This window comes from Podarcis liolepis, assembly GCF_965112155.1.
Source record: "Podarcis liolepis genome assembly, chromosome: 1".
In the NCBI taxonomy this organism is placed as follows: Eukaryota; Metazoa; Chordata; class Lepidosauria; order Squamata; family Lacertidae; genus Podarcis; species Podarcis liolepis.
The window spans coordinates 21,334,234-21,356,360 of record NC_139554.1 but is presented as its reverse complement, the minus strand read 5'-3'; the positions used below and the strand labels follow the sequence as shown (position 1 = coordinate 21,356,360).

General features: G+C 43.7%; 1 protein-coding gene across 1 annotated transcript in view; it reads left to right on the top strand.

Moving 5' to 3' along the window:
• Positions 1 to 22,127, top strand: part of LOC310711296 (uncharacterized protein) — a 36,093-nt gene that overhangs the window by 1,104 nt on the left and 12,862 nt on the right. Inside the window, exons 2-5 of the mRNA XM_083513075.1 lie at positions 1,099 to 1,755; positions 15,923 to 16,184; positions 16,481 to 16,541; positions 18,847 to 18,957. Of these exons, the coding sequence (XP_083369201.1) occupies positions 1,099 to 1,755; positions 15,923 to 16,184; positions 16,481 to 16,541; positions 18,847 to 18,957 (1,091 nt within the window). The remainder of the gene's footprint in view (positions 1 to 1,098; positions 1,756 to 15,922; positions 16,185 to 16,480; positions 16,542 to 18,846; positions 18,958 to 22,127) is intronic.

Sequence of the window (22,127 nt, the reverse complement as noted above, 5' to 3'; positions counted from 1 at the left end):
CCTTGGTAGCTAATTGATCCAAAACAAGAGTGCAATGTACCACTTAAAACTATATGGTAACAGGCATTTTTAAAAGTGGTTTGTTGGCAGTAAATAAAACAAAAATAAAGTAAAAGCTACAGCAGTGAGCTTTTTCAGTAGCTTTTCTTAAGGAAGGGGGCAGGTTGATTAATCAACTATTTAAACTTAATTTACTAGCCACCTAATGAGCACCCATTATTCACTCCCTGTCCCCAGGAGGCTAACAGAAGTTGAGCCACACACCCTGATCTTATTGCCTACTACAATAGCTGGGAGGAGCTACTCAGGAGAATATAAATTTAGAACCAGAATCAGCTCCGGCTGATAAGGTGCCTCAGACATGTGAGTTCATCAGCAGGGCGAGGAGACCAGGGCACCCCCATTCTGCCCAATGTAATCCCTAACTCTTAATCGGATAATGAAAACAACGACAACGACAACATAACCAACCATGCATGTAGAAAGTCAGTAGGGACATGGAGGGATTTCCATGGTTTTGCACCCTCGGCCGTATGTATGATTATCTCCCCATGGGGCAGAAGTCATGGGCATGTCAGAGGTGCAATGAGTTCCTGGTCCCCTGGGATCAAGTTCATTCCTTTGAGGCCATGGTGGCAGAATTAGAAAGTGTACAAGAAGCCAAGACAGACTGCAGGAGGAATTGCCTGCCTGGTGTGAGGATTGCAGATGTTGCTTGTCACCTAGATAGCCTGGGGCCTAGCTGGGAGTAAGCCCCACTTCATTCAATTATACATGGATAGAATTGTGCTCTGAGTCCTTAAGCTGCCACAAAACTCTTTGCTCCAACGGACAGGGAAACAGCTGCTTGCTAGGTGAAAGAGGTTTGGTATACTGCTTTCTTATCTCAAAGAAACACAAATGTGCGCACACAAACAATCTTGCTTTATTTTACCTCACTCCAACCTTAATAAAGGCTTTAACAAAGATCACTATGCTTCTAACATTCTGCCAAAAGAAGAGTTTTTTAAACAACCTGCCAGAAAAGCATATAAGAGTTGAATGACTCAAAGGCAAGCCATTGCAACGATTAATTTTGAATGTGATTTGTCTTCACAGACGACTTCCAGAGGAACACAATGTCTCACCTCTACCTGTGTTTGCTTCTTGCTGGTCTCTGTGCTTTTGCCCAGTGTCACTATACCCCTGACCAAAAAGAGGATCATGACCATGGCCGTTCTCCTCCTGCTAAAGGTGAAAGAGATCTGCCTTCTGTGAAGATAGCCCCAGGAAATGCTGACTTCGCCTTTCGATTCTACCACCACGTTGCTTCGGAGACCGCTGAGAAGAACATTTTCTTTTCCCCTCTAAGCATTTCCACTGCCTTGGCCATGGTGTCACTGGGAGCTAGAACAACCACGTTGAGTCAGCTTTTGTCAGGACTTGGCTTTAACCAGTCATTTATCACTGAACAGGAAATACACGAGGGTTTCCACCATCTATTACACACGTTGAACCTCCCCAATGCTGAACTCCGCCTGAGTAGGAACGCCCTATTCACAGATGACCAAGTGAAACCCCTGAAGAAGTTCCTGGATGATGCGAAACATTTTTATGAGACGGATGTTCTTCCGACTAACTTCAAGAATCCTGTAGTAGCTAAAAGTCAAATCAATAGCTATATAGGGGAAAAAACGAATGGGAAAATAGTTGATGCTGTCAAAGGTCTTGAGCCAGAGGATCTAATGGTTATTGTGAACTATATTTACATGAGAGGTAAGTCAGATGGACTTGTTTTATACAGGTTTTGCTTCTTGGATCTTCTCAGTTTAAGGTTTAAACTTTAAGCTGTGGTTGAGATTTGTTGGTGCTTTACTCTAGAGTCATTATCTGCCCATTATGTGAGAAGAATCTTCTCAGACTTCTCATCACAAAGAAGTACCTTTAATCAATCAGAAAATTGACCTCCACCATTATCGAAACAAATCAAATATATTGTGAGTACAGTGGTGCCTCGCAAGACGAAATTAATTCGTTCCGCAAGTTTTTTCTTCGTGCGAGTTTTTCGTCTTGCAAAGCACGGTTTCCCATAGGAATGCATTGAAAATCAATTAATGCATTCCTAGGGAAACCGCTTGCCAGGCTGGCGGTGCGGAGAAGGGCTTTTCTCCGCACCGCAAGCCTTCAGGACAGGTATGGGAACAGAGGGGAAGGCGCGCAGCGCTTTCCCTCTGTTCCCGGGGCTTGCGTGGGAGGAGGGTTTTTCCTCCCCACCGCCAACATTCAGAACAGCATTCGGAATGTTGGCAGTGGGAAGGAAAACCCTCCTCCCACCCCAAGTCTTCAGGAAAGCCATCCGATGCCGGGCAGCGGGAGGAGACGTCCCCCCCCCCCGCTGGGCATCGGAGCTTTGTTCCGATGCCCGGCGGCGGGAGGAGACGTTCCCCCCCCGCCGGGCATCGGAGCTTTGTTCCGATGCCCGGCGGCGGGAGGAGACGTTCCCCCCCCCGCCGGCCATCGGAGCTTCGTTCCGATGCCCGGCGGTGGGAGGAGACGTCCCCCCCCGCCGGCCATCAGAGCTTCGTTCCGATGCCCTGCGGCGGGAGGAGACGTTCCCCCCCCCGCCGGCCATCGGAGCTTCGTTCCGATGCCCGGCGGCGGGAGGAGGCGTTCCCCCCCGTCGGCCATCGGAGCTTCGTTCCGATGCTCGGCGGCGGGAGGAGGCGTTCCCCCCCTGCCGGCCATCGGAGCTTCCTTCAGATGCCCGGCGGCGGGAGGAGGCGTTCCCCCCCCCCGCCAGCCATCGGAGCTTCGTTCTGATGCCCGGCGGCGGGAGGAGGCGTTCCCCCCCCCCGCCGGCCAGCGGAGCTTCGTTCCGATGCCCGGCGGTGGGAGGAGGCGTTTCCCCCCCCGCCGGCCATCGGAGCTTCCTTCCGATGCCTGCGGCGGGAGGAGACGTTCCCCCCCGCCCGGCATCGGAGCTTCCTTCCGATGCCCGGCAGCAGGAGGAGGTCTGAGGACAGTGGGGAAGACGCGCTGCGCTTCCCCGCTGTCCCGGAGATTTCCCTATGGGCTGTCGTCTTGCGAAGCAAGCCCATAGGGAAATTCGTTTTGCGAAGCGCCTCCAAAACGGAAAACCCTTTCGTCTAGCGGGTTTTCCGTCTTGCGAGGCGTTCGTCTTGCGGGGTACCACTGTACCTTTTCCTGGAAATGAGATTAAGCAATTGGAAACTAGATTAAGAACAGAGCTGCAAAGGCAGGTATCTCAGCACAGTAAGATGCCACTAAAACAGGAGCTTTTATTAAAAGCTCTGAGTATGACAATTAATATATTGAAGAATTAAATGCCATGTATGCTGTTATTGTTCTTTCCATAAGCCGATTGGGAAAAACCTTTCGATTCTCTGAATACAAGAGAAGGAGACTTCTATGTGGATGAGGAAACAATGGTGAAAGTCCCTATGATGAACAAAGTCAGCTGGTTTGAGACTTACCATGATAAGATCCTGTCCTGCAAGGTTGTGAAGCTCCCTTACAAGAGCAACGTTTCAGCATTATTTATTCTTCCTGACCAAGGGAAAATGAAGCAGTTGGAAAATGCTCTTAGCCAAGACGTTTTGTTAAAATGGAGGAATTCTACAAAATCACAGTAAGTGGGCATGCTATAGTGGAAAGAGTGTAGTACATATTTGTAGGTGTAAATATATTGTTGTGAGTTTGAGGGGTAGTGATAGGCTGTGTAAAGACCAAGTCCCTTGTAATTCCAGAACAGGATCAGTTGAGCACAGACATCGCTGAGACAGGAGTGCTAGGAATGTGGGCTTCGGAGAGCACATCTTTGATTAGAATTGTGTCCTGCCATATGACACCCAAAAACCTCCTGGCACATTTTTTTCTCGAAGCAATACCTCACTAGCCTCTGGTTCCTCTTTCAACAGGAGAATAGATCAAGCAGACCTCTCTGAAATTCGTGGGAAGCGTGAGGTGACGTTTCCAAGGTAGGCTTCTCAAAATTCTACAGGTTGATCTATATTTTCTTGCATCCTCCATTTTCCACCAGAGGTACCCTCTTGTCTGAATCATGTTCAAATGAACATCATTTGGGGTACTGAAACCACAATCCCATCTCTCATGGAGAGGAGGAGCCTAAATATTTGCTATTCCAGCTAGGATGATTAAGAGGCACCAAAACCCCATCTCTCCCTCTGCTATAGCCTAATGGCATGAGTGGTGCTTGATGACAGTTGAGGGGGGAGCTGGTCTCCAATGGAGCTGGTCTCCCAACAGAACTGATGGAGAGACTCTTAAGCCCCAGCTCTCTCGCTTCCCTTGGTCATGCTATCTGGGGCTGATGGGATCCAAAGACATCAGGAGGGCCACAGTTTCCCCACCTCTGACACAGAATTTTCAGGAGCAGATGATTCGGTACCAGTTGCTTTGCAAAGACTGCAGTTAGCATTGGAGAAGGAGGAGAAATCTGATATATTTGCAAGCTTTGTGCAGACAGTCTCGTTTATCACATACCTGCTTTAGTATGACCTGCTCAGGCACTGTAATTTTTTTTACGATATATACGATACCTTTATTGTCATTGTGCCACACAGAACAATGAAACTGAAAATCTACATAAAACATTCAAAAACCCCTTAAAAACTCTGAAACCCCATTTAAACATGCAATATACTATAGTGCTGATGAACCAAATGCTGTGTGTATTACGCAGCATAATTTTAAAGTATATTACTAAATATGTCTTTTATCCAGTTATATAAACTTTTGCATTTATCTGTTTATGTGCTGGCTACTTTTGGAAACCTAGTGTTTATAATATAGGAGCAATAGGGTAATATTATATGTGGTATATATATGAAAGAAGTGTTCGTATTTTTAGCATAATCAGCCTGGCATTGGGATCTTGCTTCTCATCAAGAGTAAGGGAGAGAGACAAGAACTAGGAAAAAATAATTATGGAGAAGATTGACATCAAGATTTTCAGAAAATTCCTTCAGTTCCTTGAGGCTGACTGATACACAAATATGATGCTCAGAACTGGTTAGAGGAACCAGATCAATAGGTAATCAGAGTGAGAAACGACCACATGATGTTGTTTCTTAAGACATTACCGTATTTTTCGCCCCATAAGACGCACCGGCCCATAAGACGCACCTAGATTTTGGGGGGGGAAATAAAGGGGAAAAAAATTATTTCCCCCCCCAGGTGCGCTGCGCTACACCAGGAGCTTGGGGCGTGCGGAGCTCAGCGCGCCCCAAGCTTCTGCGTGCCGGCAAGGTCTCCGCTAGCGTGGGAGAGCCGGGCGCCTCTCCCAGGGCTAGCGGACCCCTGCGCTAATCCAGAAGCTTGGGGCAAGCTGAGGTCAGCGCGCCCCAAGCTTCTGTGTGCCGGCAAGCAGTCCGCTAGCCCTGGGAGAGCCGCGGGGCTCTCCCAGGGCTAGCGGATCACTGCGCTACACCAGGAGCCCCAAGCCTCGCGCACCTGGCAGGAGGTCCCAGCGGGTGCGCGAGGCTTGGGGCGGCAGCGGACTGCTTGCGCGCACCTAGAAGCTTGGGGCCAGCTGAGCTCAGCCCGCCCCAAGCTTCTAGGTGCGCGCAAGCAGTCCGCTGCCGCCCCAAGCCTCGCGCACCCGGTGGGACCTCCTGCCGGGTGCGCGAGGCTTGCAGACACTCGCCCAAAGCAGGGGGAGCCCTAATGAGGGCTCCCCATGCTTCGGGCGACAGGCTGCCGCCCCAAGCCTCGCACACCCGGTGGGACCTCCTGCCGGGCGCGCGAGGCTTGCAGGCATTCGCCCCATAAGACGCACCCCGATTTCCCCTTCATTTTTGGAGGGGAAAAAGTGTGTCTTATGGGGCGAAAAATACGGTAAGTGGATTTGTTTGTTTTGAACGCCTAGATTTTCTCATGATAAAACCCTGAGTCAGATGCAATCTTGCACTAATTTTTGTTGTATTTCTTTGCAGGCTATTCACAAAGCTTATTTAAATGTCTATGAGAATGGCACTGAAGCTGCAGCTACTACTGCCATTGAAATTATTCCTATCTTCCTTCCTCCTGTAATAATTACGTTAAATCGTCCCTTTGTGTTGGTGATTGTTCATGAGGATACCTTCATCTTCATGGGAAAAGTCACGAATCCTACTGAGGCATGATTGCTCAACTTGTGTTGCAGCACAGAAAACATGGAGTTTCCAGTACGAAGCATGATTGATAAGATGCTTTTAGGTATCAGAGCGATAACTATGACATGTTCCCAAACTGAACAAATAAAACACTGATTGAGTTGTCTGCAAAATCACTTGGTGTTTTTCTTTCTTTTTTCACAATCTTAAAAAATATGTTGCTTATTTTAAGTGTGCTCTCTAGTATTCACTCCATGATAATTTGGGGATGTAGACACCTGTGCCATTTGAAAGATCAGGTTAACAGTATTTTATTATTATCTCTCATGCCTAGCTTCAATCTCAAAGCTGTCTAACTCTTCCCCTGACTGTGTGGCCTCTAAATATGCTTCTGGGAATGTTGAAGGAAGATGAATCCTCTCCTTCTTTCCCTGTTACAGGCTGAACTGTCTGCGACTGCATTCCCCCATCTTCAGAGTCAGACCAGTCTCTGGCATATGATTCAGACCAGCCCCTGACATCGGATGCTTTTTTGTGAACCAGACACTCTTCACATTAAAAGAAAATGTTCTTATAAGCAAGCCTGGCAGCAAGCTGTGTCGGAAATCAAGCCTATATCGGGAGTAACTGGCAACACTCCCAGGCACCCGGCTTGGTCTCCTGTTTTTTTTTTTTTTAAAAGATATTTATTAAAGTATTAAAGTTTCAACATATTACAAAAATAAGAGAAAAAAGAAAGAAAGAGAAAAAAATAGAAAATGAAAATACAAGGTAAAAACAGTTAAAAACAGATCAATCTTTCCATATCTTATCCTTCATTTGCTTGTTTCCCTGACCTCCTCACACCTCCCTTTTTTGTATTTTCTATTCCAGTTCAATTAGTTAATTCAGCAGATCCTTTCCCTCTTTGATTTTATCTTAATCTTTTATCTTAATATATTATAACTTTAGATTATCACCTGTTAACAATCCATTTTTACATATTCCTTTATAACATTGCTGCTAAAAACCACTTAACTTCAATCCAACATCATTCTAACATTCATTAATTTTACAGTATTTCTGTAGATAGCCTTTAAATTTCTTCCAATCTTCTTCCACCGACTCTTCTCCTGGTCTCGGATTCTGCCAGTCATTTCCACCAGTTCCATATAGTCCACAATTGTAACAACGGACAACGTTCAAAGCAACAGCCTGTTCTTCACTAGCAATAGCAGTGGGGGTGCCAGAACTCCGAGCTTCTCTCCCCCTGTCAGCGACATCTATTGCAGCAAGTCTGTCTTTCTCATTCAAAACCACGGCACAAATTCTTTCCACCGTAAGATCTGCGGCAGGTAGAGAACCCAGTTGACTTGCAACAGTTTTATAAGTCCGATTAAGGCTGTTAATAATAATGAAGCAGAAAATCTCTTCCTGTAGAGGGAAATTGCATTGCGCCATCGGCTGGCGTAAGAATTTCATCTCCGTCAAATGCGCTTGCACATCTCCATCAGGCGCTAGCCTCATATTGGTCAGCTTTTCAAAATGCAGCAACGCTGAAGAACCAGCATCTCTTCGATGTATTCTCTGCAGCGTTTGCCAAATCTCACACGCATATTCCAAATCCTCAATATGCATGAGTTGATCATCAGAGACACACAGAATTATGGCCGTCCTGGCTCTCACATTCTGTGAATTCCAACCTGGCGTTGGTGCAGCAGGGATGGGATTATCAATCACCCCAAAAAGCCTCTGATTCTGAAGCAGGGCTTTCATCTTTACAGACCATGAGGAATAATTGTCATTAGTCAGTGGAGGTGGGTAAGGTAAGCCTCCCCCCTTCTTGGTATCCATTTTGAATCCAAGCCTCAGCTCTCACTCTCGAGCCTGTAAAATCCAAAAGTCTATTGGTTGTTTACTGCCTTGCACCTGGCAGCTAAATGCAGGCTGCTTTGGAAAATCCCTCCAAGAGCAGTGAGATAACAAACAAACCACCAGTGTTTTTCCAGCCTCTCACAGTCCCAGCTTAAGCTATTGGGGGCAGGGTCGCCCGAGGGCTCGGGGTTGTGCCGGCAAAAGCCTGTTTGCTGTGGCAAAGGGCAGTGCGGCATGTGGAGCTTTTAAATTGGTCACTGTAGAACATGGTCAGGGAGCACTGGGGTTGCTTTTGTGTACATTATTCTTGTTTGGGGGGGTGAGGCAAGCAGGAAAAAGGGGTTGTTCTGGGGACTGCATTACCAGCCAGTTTATCAGGCTTCAGCCTAATTCCCCTCCCCCCATGGCTCACATGCTGCTGGTTCTTTATTGTTGTCAGGGTTACGGCTGCCTGGCCATCACCATTTTGTTTTCACCACGTGGTCCAGCATGGGCAACCATTTTAGGAGAGGCAGTTTCTTGCAAGGCTGGCCCCTTTTTTCACATCCGATGCATTTTGGGTTTTATTATTATTATTATTATTAAGCTCCGTTGCATGCGAGCCCTCTGGGAACTTGGATTTATCTGATCATCAGCTTTACTTACCTCCTGTGGGCTACATTGTCTATAATCTAGTTTAGCTTCTCCGTGCTAGCAGCTTTATATTGTGACATTGCTGGCTACATTGGTATTTACCGTAATTGCCTCACATTTCTTAGCCTGCAGTCCCTATCGCTACATTGTGGCTTGCCTTCAGCTTGTTGCTACTAAAGTGATACATGGTTGGTTCTGAATGCTTGGGTAGTTGGTGGTTGTGGCTTAAATTGATAGCACGTGTGGGTTTTTTGAGCCTGATTGTGGGGAAAATATTATATATATAGAAATCACTCAAGATATCCCTCAAGTAATTAAGGAACAAAAGAAGAAAAGGCACACTAACCTGGGAACTTCCTCTCTGCCCAGAACGTTGGAGGCTATACACCACACCCCCTCAACAGTATTTATAGGAACTCAAACACTGAGATCCTGCTCTGTTCCAGTAACAAGAAGCCGAAAGCACCAGCCTGAAGATGACGAGTGAGACCTCGTCGAAACGTCGCCTAGACACCCCAACTCTTACACGGGAAGACACCCGAAGACACCAAAACCTACATATATATATATATATATATATATATATATATATATATATATATATATATATAAAAAATAAACTACAATATATATTTATATAAAATAAACTACAATGCTTTTCATTAAAGTCAATAGGGAGAACCAAACGCAGCTGACTACACAGCATAAAAATAAAATATACAAAGGGTAGTCCGATAAAGGATTCCGGGGGGGCGTGGCCCTCCCTGTCCAAAGCCTGTGGAGGTGAGGGCTTAAGGCACGCCCCCGAGTGGCGACCCCAGAGGAGTTCCTAGTTGATGTGCAACAGCAGGACTCCCCCTACTGATGGTTAACCCTTCCCGGACTTCAAGCAAACAGGCTGAAGCCGGATAGAGAACTAGAGCTGTCACTCACACACAGAGGGAGACACTTCTCCCCAAAACCAAGACCTTCCCTTAAGCCCTGGAAGTTTTTTTACTACAGGCATGAGTTCCCTCCTTTTCCTTCCTCCCCCTTCCTTCTTGCCCTGCCTTCAGGACTTTTAGAAGCAGCAGGGTTGGCCCTGTTGATTTGTGCCAGAGTGCCCCTCTTAAATGGGACATTCCAGGATCCAAACAGGATCCAGGATTGGCTTCTGTGATCCATGATGTCCCACTTAAAATGGGACATTTGGGGGTATGAGATTGCCAGGAGAACCCATTGACACCCCCAATTTTATCCTCACTAGATGGGACCGTACGCTGTAGACTTGGGACTCTTGGTATCCATCAGAGGTGGCGGAAGGTCAAGATGGCGTTGTTAGTGGTAGCATCAACTTGAGCTCCGCATCAGTTGATGCGGTTTTTATTATTTTTATCAGTCTTTTATTAGCTTTTATCAGCCGCAGTATTTTATCTCTGTCATTTGGCAGCTATTATATTCACAAACTTGAGTTAAGGGCTTGAGTTAAAAGTCTTAGAGAAAGTCTTGGAAAGTCTCGGAGAAAGCCTTAATTAGCTGCAGCTCAACTCAACCTACCAACTACTTATCAGCAGGAGTGGAGATTAAACTCCTTATCGTGGAAGGACGCCAAGATTCCTGATTTACAGCAGAAATTAGTAGCGGCTCTATCTCTGGGAAAATGTCTAGGAAAAAGACGCAACCGGCCTCATCTCCACAAGTCAGCCCACAGCAGAAGAGCAAGCAGAGTAAAATGGACGATTTTGTAAGAGCCCAGAACTCAGAACCTACTACATCAAATAGAACTCATTCCCAGGGAGGTGGGGATGCTTTAATGGGTGGAGATCACCCAGAGGAGAATCACAGAATCACAGAACTGTATGCTGAGATGAGCGCTAGTGAACTATTCCATGAACTACTATCTGAGGGGGCACCGCTCTATGCAGAAATACTCGCGGACCACTGTCTGCTGACTGCAAGAACAGTGGAGGAAATAAACATCAAATTAGAAAAGGTAACATCTCTCCTGATGGTGTTGGTGCTTCTGGCAGCCAAAAATAACTCACTCAGTACTAAAGAGACTGACCGCAGCGTTGCCCTCCCCCTAGACCATCATGTACAGGGGTGTAACCAGTCTGGACTTGATAACCGAGAGACCACAAATAGGAAAAACAACAAAAGTGAAAGTAGGGATCTGATCCAACAAAGCACTCAAGTAGCTCTCCATATATATCCATTTAATTGTATGCTGCCTTACTGGAAATCAATCGACAGCGTGAAGAGAAACTTTAAGCTTTTACTAAATACTCATTGCAACACTCTGATCACGATAAAGTTGCTTTGCACGGACCCCCAGCACACTAGACTCATGCTGACATTTTCTGACTCAGCTACCCCTAAATAATTCAAAGATAGGATACTCCATTAGGCCTTTGGCAGATCCAGAATTTCAACACTCTTTTCCCCAGCTGGAATCTGATCAGCCAATGCCAAGTGACGCTCCTCCCAAGGGAAATGTGACACACAGAAAGCAAGAGACAGATTTAATTGTCTTTGACGAAGACCCCCCGATGGTCCTAGCAATTCACATAACACCGTTGATGCCGGGAAATTGGGAAAATGTTGCAACTCAACCCCAAGAACAACAACACTGTGCATATCCTAAGAACAGTTGCTTCACTACCGAACCAGTGGGAGAGCTGATAAAAATTTCCTCACCACAATGAAGCCAAGCCGGTTCTCGTTCCTAGCCAAGAAGTATACCAGGCCTCTACAGGGTAAACTCTTTGTGGCCTCCATGTATCTGAAATCAGCATTTGACTCCATCCCCAGATCCCAGCTATGGTCTAAATTAAATCTGATTTTGCAGGACAAACGACTCCTCTTTCTTATAAAAGCCCTGTACAATGGAACCAAACTGCAGGTCTGATGCGGTCGGCAGGACACTTATCAGTTATCAAACAGTATCCAGATGACTAGGGGGGTGAGACAGGGATGCATTTTGGTCCCCACATTGTTTTGTCTATTCTTAAATGACCTAGAAGAGAGCTTAATAGACACCTTCCAAAAATAGGAATGAGAAGGACCGCCTTGTTGTTATATGGGGATGACGCGGCCATCATCTCATGTTCCAGACCGGGTTTGAATTCTCTGCTTAGGAAATTCTGGAAATGGTTTATCCATTAATTATGAAAAATCTAAAATTTTAGTTTTCGAAAGAAGCTTCTCCCGGTCTAAATGGGTGCTGGATGGCCATAACCTTGAACAGATCAAATACTTCAGTTATGTAGAGCTCACAATTCATCATACAGGATCTTGGAAGCACCACTGGCAAACCTCCCTTCAAAAGGCGGAGATCACAAAGCTAGCCATACTCAGATTCTTTTTCACAAAGTTAGGCAAATATGTTCCAGCAGCCTTAAGGGTTTTCAACGCAAAACCCGTTTCCCAACTCCTGTACGCTACAAATGTCTGGCATAATGGGGACCTGCCAAAGGTAAATGGCTTTCAGGCAAAATTTCAACGATCTCTGCTGCAGGTACCCAACTGTGTCCCCAACTCCATACTTCTGTTAGAAGCTGTTGAATGCCCAATTTCAACTAAACCACCTCTATTGGTCTGTCACCCCTCCCAACTGTATTACCTGGGTTATGAAGGCGCCCTGAAGACGTTAAAGCAAAGATTATGGGTTAATGCACACAGTGACTTGTGATCTGAATCACACACATTCTTTAGTCTGCTGGCAGTAGGATGGGGAAAGAAAATTTTCTTCTCAAGAGTATGTATATGATTGGTTGCATTATTATCAGGTTAATGAAATGTTTAAAAGGGTTTCAAATGTTTAAAAGGGTTTGTACCAACACCTGACCAATGAGGAATTTGTCAGCAAATGGCAGAAAACTATGGCTAAAAAAGCCACCTCTATTGATCTATCACCCCCTCCCAACTGTATTACCTGGGTTATGAAGGCGCCCTAAAGATGTTAAAGCAAAGATTATGGGATAATGCACACAGTGACTTGCGATCTCGATCACACGCATTCTTTAGTCTGCTGGCAGTAGGAGTACAATATGGTCATGTCTTTAAGTTAACATCTTACATTAAAAATCTGACAGTACCAAAATTATCGAAGGCTTTTCACCAAAGCCAGACTAAACGTCTTTCCTTCTGCAGTGTTGGATGGCAGGTTGAAAGGAGTTCCCTACCAGGACAGACTTTACTCGTGTGCTCAAGACATTGATTCCATAAAACATATTTTATTGCACTGTGCAAAATATGAGCAAGCCAGGGCTGAACTTTTATTAACATTTCCTTTCCCGGGAAAATCAGAGGCTCACTATGTCAGGTTCCTATTTGAAGACATGACAAACGCTGGAACATTAGCAGTGGCAAAGTTTTTATTGGTGGTTGCAAGAACCAACGATCCCTATATTCTGAACAAAATGCTTGTTTAACCTGGAGGTAGGCTGTATGAATTGTGTATTGCTTTGTAATGATTTGTTGGGTCTCTGGACCATAAAAAAGATTGGTGATGATGGTATCCAGCAATGCAAGCCATAGTCAATATTTGTTGTTCTTGGCTTAGTCCGTTGTGTTTAATGAAGGAGACAGTGCCCCAACATAAATAGCCACTTACTGCAAAGAGTTTTGCCTGCTTCTTCCCAGAGACACCTCTGAACGTTCTGTAAGTATCAAGCGTGCCTTTCCCAATGCTGCTACAGCAGAGGGTGGCTTGGAGGGTACCATGGGGGTGGTCTGTGTGTCAATGGAGATGTCAGGAAAGGAGAGAAGAGGAGCAGGTATGAGAAAGGAGGTGATAGTGAAAAATGGGTTGAAAAGGAGGCTGCAGAATAGAAGCAGCTTTAGAAATGGGGAGTTGCAAAGGGTGGTTAGAAATAGCATCAGGCACGTACTGAAGTCATATAGGTGGTACATGACTTCCGTCAGACTAGCCAAAATATACAAACTAAAATCAAATTTGTGTTGGAGATGTCAAGAGGTGGAGGGAACGATGTATCATGTATGGTGGGGATGTGGGAAAATAAAAACATTCTGGAGTAACATTCACGAAGAACTAAAAAAGATGTTTAGAACATCATTTGAGAAAAAGCCAGGAGCGTTTCTACTAGGCTTAGTCTCAAAAGACATCCCCAGTGATAAGAAAAATGTGTTTTTATGTGCCACAGCTGCTGCCAGACTACCATTAGCCAAAAACTGGAAAGGGGACACCATTCCCTCAGTAGCGGAGTGGCAAAACAAGCTTTATGAATTTATAGATCTGGCTAAAATACAGCAGCTACTAGATTCCAATCAAATCAAAAATTAAAGAAAGAATGGGAATGTGTGGAAGAATATATGACAAAACATTGTTTCAAAACAAATTTATTGATATGCATTGACTGAAGTTTGTAAAATTAAGGTTAAAAAAAGAAAAGTGACTAATGGGGAATATGTAAATAATTTTCCTTAACACAATATTATAGTAATGAATAATATTGAAAGCTGAGCATGGATGGAGCGAAGTCACAATGGTATAAATCAGAAAAAGGAATAGACAGTAATATATATGTTGATAGTATGTATTGTAAAGAATTATAAAAGGTGTAACTGAATGTAACAATGCAAAATTAAAATGAAAGATAAAATGAAAAAAGAAAAAAGAAATAGCATCAGGCAAATTTTGCTGTCTTTTACCTTATTCCATTTTGGGTTATTGACAAAGTTTTTAACCTGTGCTTTTTCTGGGGGCACACAGTACTGGCACCATTTATTTATTTTTTAATTGTTAAATGTTTGGAACTTCCTATAGCAACTTCATGATGAGTCTTCAGGATGAGTGCTGGCACGTTTGTTTCTTTTTTTAAAACAAAAACATGGGTTTTAACAAAGATCACTTTGTTCCCAAGATTCTGCCCAAAGGGGGAAATAGTGGGTTTTTCTGCCAGAATGCCAGACAATAGCTGAAATGCAAGCCAGAGTCCTCCGCACAACAGTACCAGAGAAGCTTAAGAGACCGGAAAAGACAAAAGCAACAAATAAAGATTGTCTGCCATGTTAATATAAAATAGACCTAAAGACAATGCCAACATCCTTCATTGTATAGTTGCAATGGTCATTTTTAAATGTGATCCCCTCCCCCCAGAGAACTTCCAGAGGAACACAATGCCTCACATCTACCTGTCTTTGCTTCTGGCTGGGCTCTGTGCTTTTGCCCACTGTCACCACAAGGGGGACGATGACCATTCTCCTCTTGCTGAAGGTGACAGAGATTTGCCTTCTGTGAAGATAGTCCGACTCTACTACGACTTTTCTTCGGAGATTGGTGAGAAGAACATCTTCTCTTTTTTTATAATATTTTTATTCATTTTCAAATACAAATTTATACGACCATTATCAGAATTTATCACATAATCTTCTTTTTTTTTTACTTCCCTCAGTTTCTCAGCCAATCTTCCGTTTTATTTATTTCTTTACACATTTTCTAATTTTAATATTGCCTTTAAAATATACCCTCCCCAGCCTTTACAGTCTTTTTTACATATTTCATTTCCTACAATTCCTAAAAGAAAAGCCTCCGGTTTCTTAACAAATGTATATTTTAACATCTTTTTCAATTCATTATAAATCATTTCCCAGAAGCCTTTCACTTTCTTACATTCCCACCACATATGATAAAATGTCCCTTCTTTTTCTTTACACTTCCAACACTTATTACATGTTTTATACATTTTTGCAAGTTTTACTGGTGTAATATACCATCTATATACCATTTTCATAACACTTTCCTTTAACGCAGTACATGCCATAAATCTTAATCTTTCATTCCATAGTTTTATCCAATCATCCAATTGTATATTATATCCAAAATCCCTGGCCCAATGTACCATCACCGATTTAACTTCTTCATCTTTTGTATACCATTCCAGCAACAATTTATACATTTTTGATAAAATTTTATAGTCGTTACTTAGTATTTCTGTTTGAAATTTTGAATCCTTTTCCACATAACCTCACTCTTTACAATCCTTTTTAAACATTTCATTAACCTGATAATAATGCAACCAATCATATACATACTCTTGAGAAGAAAATTTTCTTTCCCCCTCTGACCATTTCCACTGCCTTGGCCCTAGTGTCACTGGGAGCTGAACAACTATCTTGAGTCAGCTTCTGTCAGGACTTGGCTTTAATGATATTAAGCAATTGGGAACTAGATTAAGAACAGAGCAATAAAGGCAAGTATCTCAGCACAAAATGCCACAACATGCCACAAAAACAGGAGCTTTTATTAAAATCTCTGAGTATGACAATTAATATTTTGAAGAACTAAATGACATGTATACTGTTACTGTTCTTTCCATAAGCCTATTGGAAAAAACCTTTCGATTCTCTGAATACAAGAGAAGGAGACTTCTATGTGGATGAGGAAACAACGGTGAAAGTCCCTATGATGAACAAAGACAGCTGGTTTGAGACTTACCATGATAAGATCCTGTCCTTCAAGGTTGTGCAGCTCCCTTACATTTCATCATTACTTATTCTTCTAGACAAAGGAAAAATGAAGCAGTTGGAAAATGCTCTTAGCAAAGACGTTTTGTTAAAATGGAGGAATTCTACAAAATCACAGTATGTGCGCATGCTGTAGTGGAAAGAGTGTAGTACATATTTGTAGGTGTAAATATATTGTTGTGAGTTTGAGGGGTAGTGATAGGCTGTGTAAAGACCAAGTCCCTTGTAATTCCAGAACAGGATCAATTGAGCACAGACATCACTGAGACAGGAGTGCAAACATGTTAGGAATGTGGGCTTCGGAGAGCACATCTTTGATTAGAATTCTGTCCTGCCATGTGACACCCAAAATTCTCCTGGCACAATTGTTTTCATAGCAATACCTCACTAGCCTCTGGTTCCTCTTTCAACAGGAGAATAGATCAAGCAGACCTCTCTGAAATTCCTGGGAAGCAGGTGGCAAAGATTTCCAAGGTAGGCTTCTCAAAATTCTACAGGTTGATCTATATTTTCTTACATCCTCCATTTTCCACCAGAGGTACCCTCTTGTCTGAATTATGTTCAAATGAACATAATTTGGGGTACTTGAACCACAATCCCATCTCTCATGGAGAGGAGGAGCCTAAATATTTGCTATTCCAGCTAGGATGATTAAGAGGCACCAAAACCCATCTCTCCCTCTACTATAGCCTAATGGCATGAGTGGTGCTTGATGGCAGTTGAGGGGGGAGCCCCAATGGAGCTGGTCTCCCAACAGAACTGATGGAGAGACTCTTAAGCCCCAGCTCACCCTCTTCCCTTGGTCATGCTATCTGGGGCTGATGGGATCCAAAGACATCAGGAGGGCCACAGTTTCCCCACCTCTGACACAGAATTTTCAGGAGCAGATGATTCGGTACCAGTTGCTTTGCAAAGACTGCAGTTAGCATTGGAGAAGGAGGAGAAATCTGATATATTTGCAAGCTTTGTGCAGACAGTCTCGTTTATCACATACCTGCTTTAGTCTGACCTGCTCAGGCACTGTAATTCTTTTTTACGATATATACGATATCTTTATTGTCATTGTGCCACACAGAACAATGAAACTGAAAATCTACTTAAAACATTCACCCCCCCTAAAAACTCTGAAACCCCATTTTAAAATACAATATACTATAGTGCTGATTAATTATATGCTGTGTGTATTACTGCAGCATAATTTTAAAGTATATTACTAAATATGTCTTTTATCCAGTTGTATAAACTTTTTGTATTTATCTGTTTATGTGCTGGCTACCTAGTGTTTATAATATTATAAGAGTAATATGCCTTAGACTGTGTTGATCACAGCAAACTATGGCAAGTTCTTAAAGAAATGGGAGTGCCTGATCACCCCATCTGTCTCCTGAGAAATCTCTATGTGGGACAAGAAGCTACAGTTAGAACTGGATATGGAACAACTGATTGGTTCAAAATTGGGAAAGGAGTACGACAAGGCTGTATATTGTCTCCCTGCTTATTTAACTTATATGCAGAATTCATCATATGAAAGGCTGGGCTGGATGAATCCCAAGCCGGAATTAAGATTGCCAGAAGAAATATCAACAACCTCAGATATGCAGATGACACAATCTTGATGGCACAAAGTGAGGAGGAATTAAAGAACCTTTTAGTGAGGGTAAAAGAGGAGAGTGCAAAATATGGTCTGAAGCTCAACATCAAAAAAAAAACCAAGATCATGGCCACTGGGCCTATCACCTCCTGGCAAATAAAAGGGGAAGAATTGGAGGCAGTGAGAGATTTTACTTTCTTAGGCTCCATTATCACTGCAGATGGTGACAGCAGCCACGAAATTAAAAGAAGCCTGCTTCTTGGGAGAAAAGCAATGACAAACCTAGACAGCATCTTAAAAAGTAGAGACATCACCTTGCCAACAAAGGTTCGTATAGTAAAAGCTATGGTTTTCCCAGTAGTGATGTATGGAAGTGAAAGCTGGACCATAAAGAAGGCTGATCGTCAAAGAATTGATGCTTTTGAATTATGGTGTTGGAGGAGACTCTTGAGAGTCCCATGGACTGCAAGAAGATCAAACCCATCCATTCTTAAGGAAATCAGCCCTGAGTGCTCACTGGAAGGACAGATCGTGAAGCTGAGGTTCCAATACTTTGGCCACCTCACGAGAAGAGAAGACTCCCTGGAAAAGACCCTGATGTTGGGAAAGATGGAAGGCACAAGGAGAAGGGGACAACAGAGGACGAGATGGTTGGACAGTGTTCTCGAAGCTACCGGCATGAGTTTGACCAAACTGCGGGAGGCAGTGGAAGACAGGAGTGCCTGGCGTGCTCTGGTCCATGGGGTCACGAAGAGTCAGACACGACTAAACGACTAAACAACAACAACAGCAATATGATTTTATATTATATTTTATATTATGTATATATGAAATAAATGTTCGTATTTATAGCATAATCAGCCTGGAATGGGGATCTTGCTTCTCATCAACAGTAAGCGAGAGAGACAAGAACTAGGAAAAAATAATTATGGAGAAGATTGACATCAAGATTTTCAGAAAATTCCATCAGTTCCTTGAGGCTGACTGATACACAAATATGATGCTCAGAACTGGTTAGAGGAACCAGATCAATAGGTAATCAGAGTGAGAAACGACCACATGATGTTGTTTTCTCAGACATTTAGTGGATTTATTTGTTTTGAATGCCTAGATTTTCTCATGATAAAACCCTGAGTCAGACACAATCTTGCACTAATTTTTGTTGTATTTCTTTGTATTTCTTTGCAGCCTATTTACAGAGCTTATATAAATGTCTACAAGAATGGCACTACTACTGCCACTGAAATTGTTCCTAGATCCCTTCGTCGTGTATTTGCTTACAATCGCCCCTTTGTGTTGGTGATTGTTTAGGAGGATACCATCACCTTCATGGGAAAAGTCACGAATCCTACTGAGGCTTGATTTCTCAACTTGTGTCGTAGCACAGAAGACATGGAGTTTCCAATATGAAGCATGATTGATAAGATGCTTTTAGGTATCAGAGTGAATACTGTCACATGTTCCCAATCCGAAGAAATAAAACACTGACTGAGTTGTCTGCAAAATCACTTGGCGTTTTTCTTTCTTTTCTCACAATCTTAAAAAATATGCTGTTTATTTCATGTGTGCTCTCTAGCGTTCACTCCATGATCATTTGGGGGGTGTAGACCCCTGTGCCATTTGAAAGATCAGGTTAACAGTATCTTATTATTATCTCTCATGCAGGTGTAGTATCCACAAGTAGCCAACAGTTGCAGGGAGAAGGTCAGGTAGGTCAAAAGCTCAGAATAAGCTGAGGCTTTCAGGAGAGGTTACAAATAATAAAAAAGGTTTATTTGACTATGCCCAAAGCAAGAGGAAGAACAAGCAATTAGCAGGTCCTCAGTGTGGAGAACACGGAGAAATTATATTCGGTGTTAGGGTGAAGGCAGAACTGCTCAACACATACTTGGCCTCGGTCTTCACTGAAAAGAAAAGCAGTGCCCAACCTGGTGATAACAGGAAAAAAATAATAATCCATAGAGGGAGCTGCAGTCTAAGACAGGGAAAAAAGATGATAATGGAACTTAAAATGAATTCAAATCTGCAGGGCCTGATGAGCTGTATCCAAGAGCCTCTGTCTATAATCTTGGAGAATTCTTGGAGAACAGGTGAGGTCTTTGCAGTCTGGAGGAGGGCAAATGTTTTCCCCCATCTTCAGGAGGGGGAGAAGACATTGGCAGTGACCTTGACTTCAAGGTCCTAGAATAGATAATTAAACAATCTGCCTGTGAGCACTTAGAAAAGGATGCTGTGATTACCAAGACCCAGCATGATTTTCTCAAACAAATATCTGTATATGTTGTCTCTTGTCATATGTCTTAGGCATGTGCATTTTATCCTACAGTGCTTTGGCTTCCTTGGATTGCTGTTAAATGCCCCTGCAGTTTCATTGCCTAGTTGCCATCCTTCCCATTTACAGTGTCATAAACATTTTCACTCTTATCACTATTGGATGTCAGATACGCAGGCAGGCATCGGCGTTTCCCCTCTCTCTGGGAGCTTCCAATAAGGATTAAAGAGCCTGAGGCAGGTTTAGACTTCATTTGATTTACAACAACAATTACCGAGAGCAGCCCTGGGCCATCTTCTATCAGGATGTCAGTTGCTCACTCTGAATCCCCTCCCCTTCCACAGCAAGAAGTGCACCAAAGGTCTGCTCCCCACCCCTGTGCTTCCATTGTTCATTAACCTTTTCAGTCCTCTGAGTTCGAGGGGAGGGAGGGAATTCCTCGCCGCTTTCAATTGAAGAATATCCCAAACACTCCCTCCCTCCTGGTTGCCTAGCTACCATATCAAAGCTGTCTAACTCTTCCCCCAACTGTGCAGCCTCTAAATCTGCTTCTGGGAATGTTGAAGGAAGATGGGGATGAATCCTCCCCTTCTTTCCCTGTTACAGGGTGAACTGTCTGCAACTGCATTCCCCCATCTTCAGAGTCAGACCAGTCTCTGGCATCCGATTCAGACCAGCCCCTGACATTGGATGCCTTTTTGTGAACCAGACACTCTTCACATTAAAAGAAAATGTTCTTATAAACAAGCCTGGAAGCAAGCTGGTGGTGTAATCTAGAGGCAAACCCAGTATTTCCTGGGACTATCTTCAAAGAGGGCAGATCACTGCCATGGTCTTCCTGGCATTCATAAGTGATAATGGGATTTAGGATAGTTTAGCTCCCTAGGAATGGGGAGATTGATCAGTGCAGTGGACAGTCTTGCTTCTCTCTGTCACCAGAGAACTAAACCTGTCTCTCTCACATATAGAGGGAGACACTTCTCCCCAAAACCAAGACCTTCCCTTAAGCCCTGGAAGTTGTTTTTTGTTGTTGTTTTTTACTACAGGCAGGTGTTCCCTCCTTTTCCTTCCTCCCCCTTCCTCCTTGGCCTGCCTTCAGGACTTTTAGAAGCAGCAGGGTTGGCCCTGTTGATTTGTGCCAGAGTGCCCCTCTTAAATGGGACATTCCAGGATCCAAACAGAATCCAGGATTGGCTTCTGTGATCCATGATGTCCCACTTAAAATGGGACAATTGGGGGTATGAGATTGGCAGGAGAACCCATTGACACCCCCAATTTTATCCTCACTAGAGGGGACCATACGCTGTAGACTTGGGACTCTTGGTATCCGACAGAGGTGGCGGAAGGTCAAGATGGCGTTATTAGTGGTAGCATTGACTTGAGCTCCGCATCAGTTGATGCGGTTTTTATTATTTTTATCAGTCTTTTATTAGCTTTTATCAGCCGCAGTATTTTATCTCTGTCATTTGGCAGCTATTATATTCACAAACTTGATTTAAGGGCTTGAGTTAAAAGTCTTAGAGAAAGTCTTGGAAAGTCTCGGAGAAAGCCTTAATTAGCTGCAGCTCAACTCAACCTACCAACTACTTATCAGCAGGAGTGGAGATTAAACACCACCTTATCGTGGGAGGACGCCGAGCTTCCTGATTTACAGCAGAAATTAGTAGCGGCTCTATCTGTGGGAAAATGTCTAGGAAAAAGAAGCGACCGGCCTCATCTCCACAAGTCAGCCCACAGCAGAAGAGCAAGCAGAGTAAAATGGACAATTCTGTAAGAGCCCAGAACTCAGAACCTACTACATCAAATAGAACTCATTCCCAGTTAGGTGGGGATGCTTTAATGGGTGGATATCACCCAGAGGAGAAAGCTGAGATGAGCGCTCATGAACCATCCCATGAACTACTAACTATCTGAGGGGACACCGCTCTATGCAGAAATACTTGTGGACCACTGTCTGCTGACTGCAAGAACAGTGGAGGAAATAAACATCAAATTCGAAAAGGTATTGTCTCTCCTGACGGAGTTGGTGCTTCTGGCAGCCAAAAATAGCTCACTCAGTACTAAAGAGACCGACCACAGCGTTGCCCTCCCCCTAGACCATTGTGTACAGGGGTGTAACTGTTAGCATATGAGCTCATCGCAGCTGCAGCCATCCAGCTTGTTGACATCATGTGATTTGGCTGACTGTGGGAAACAG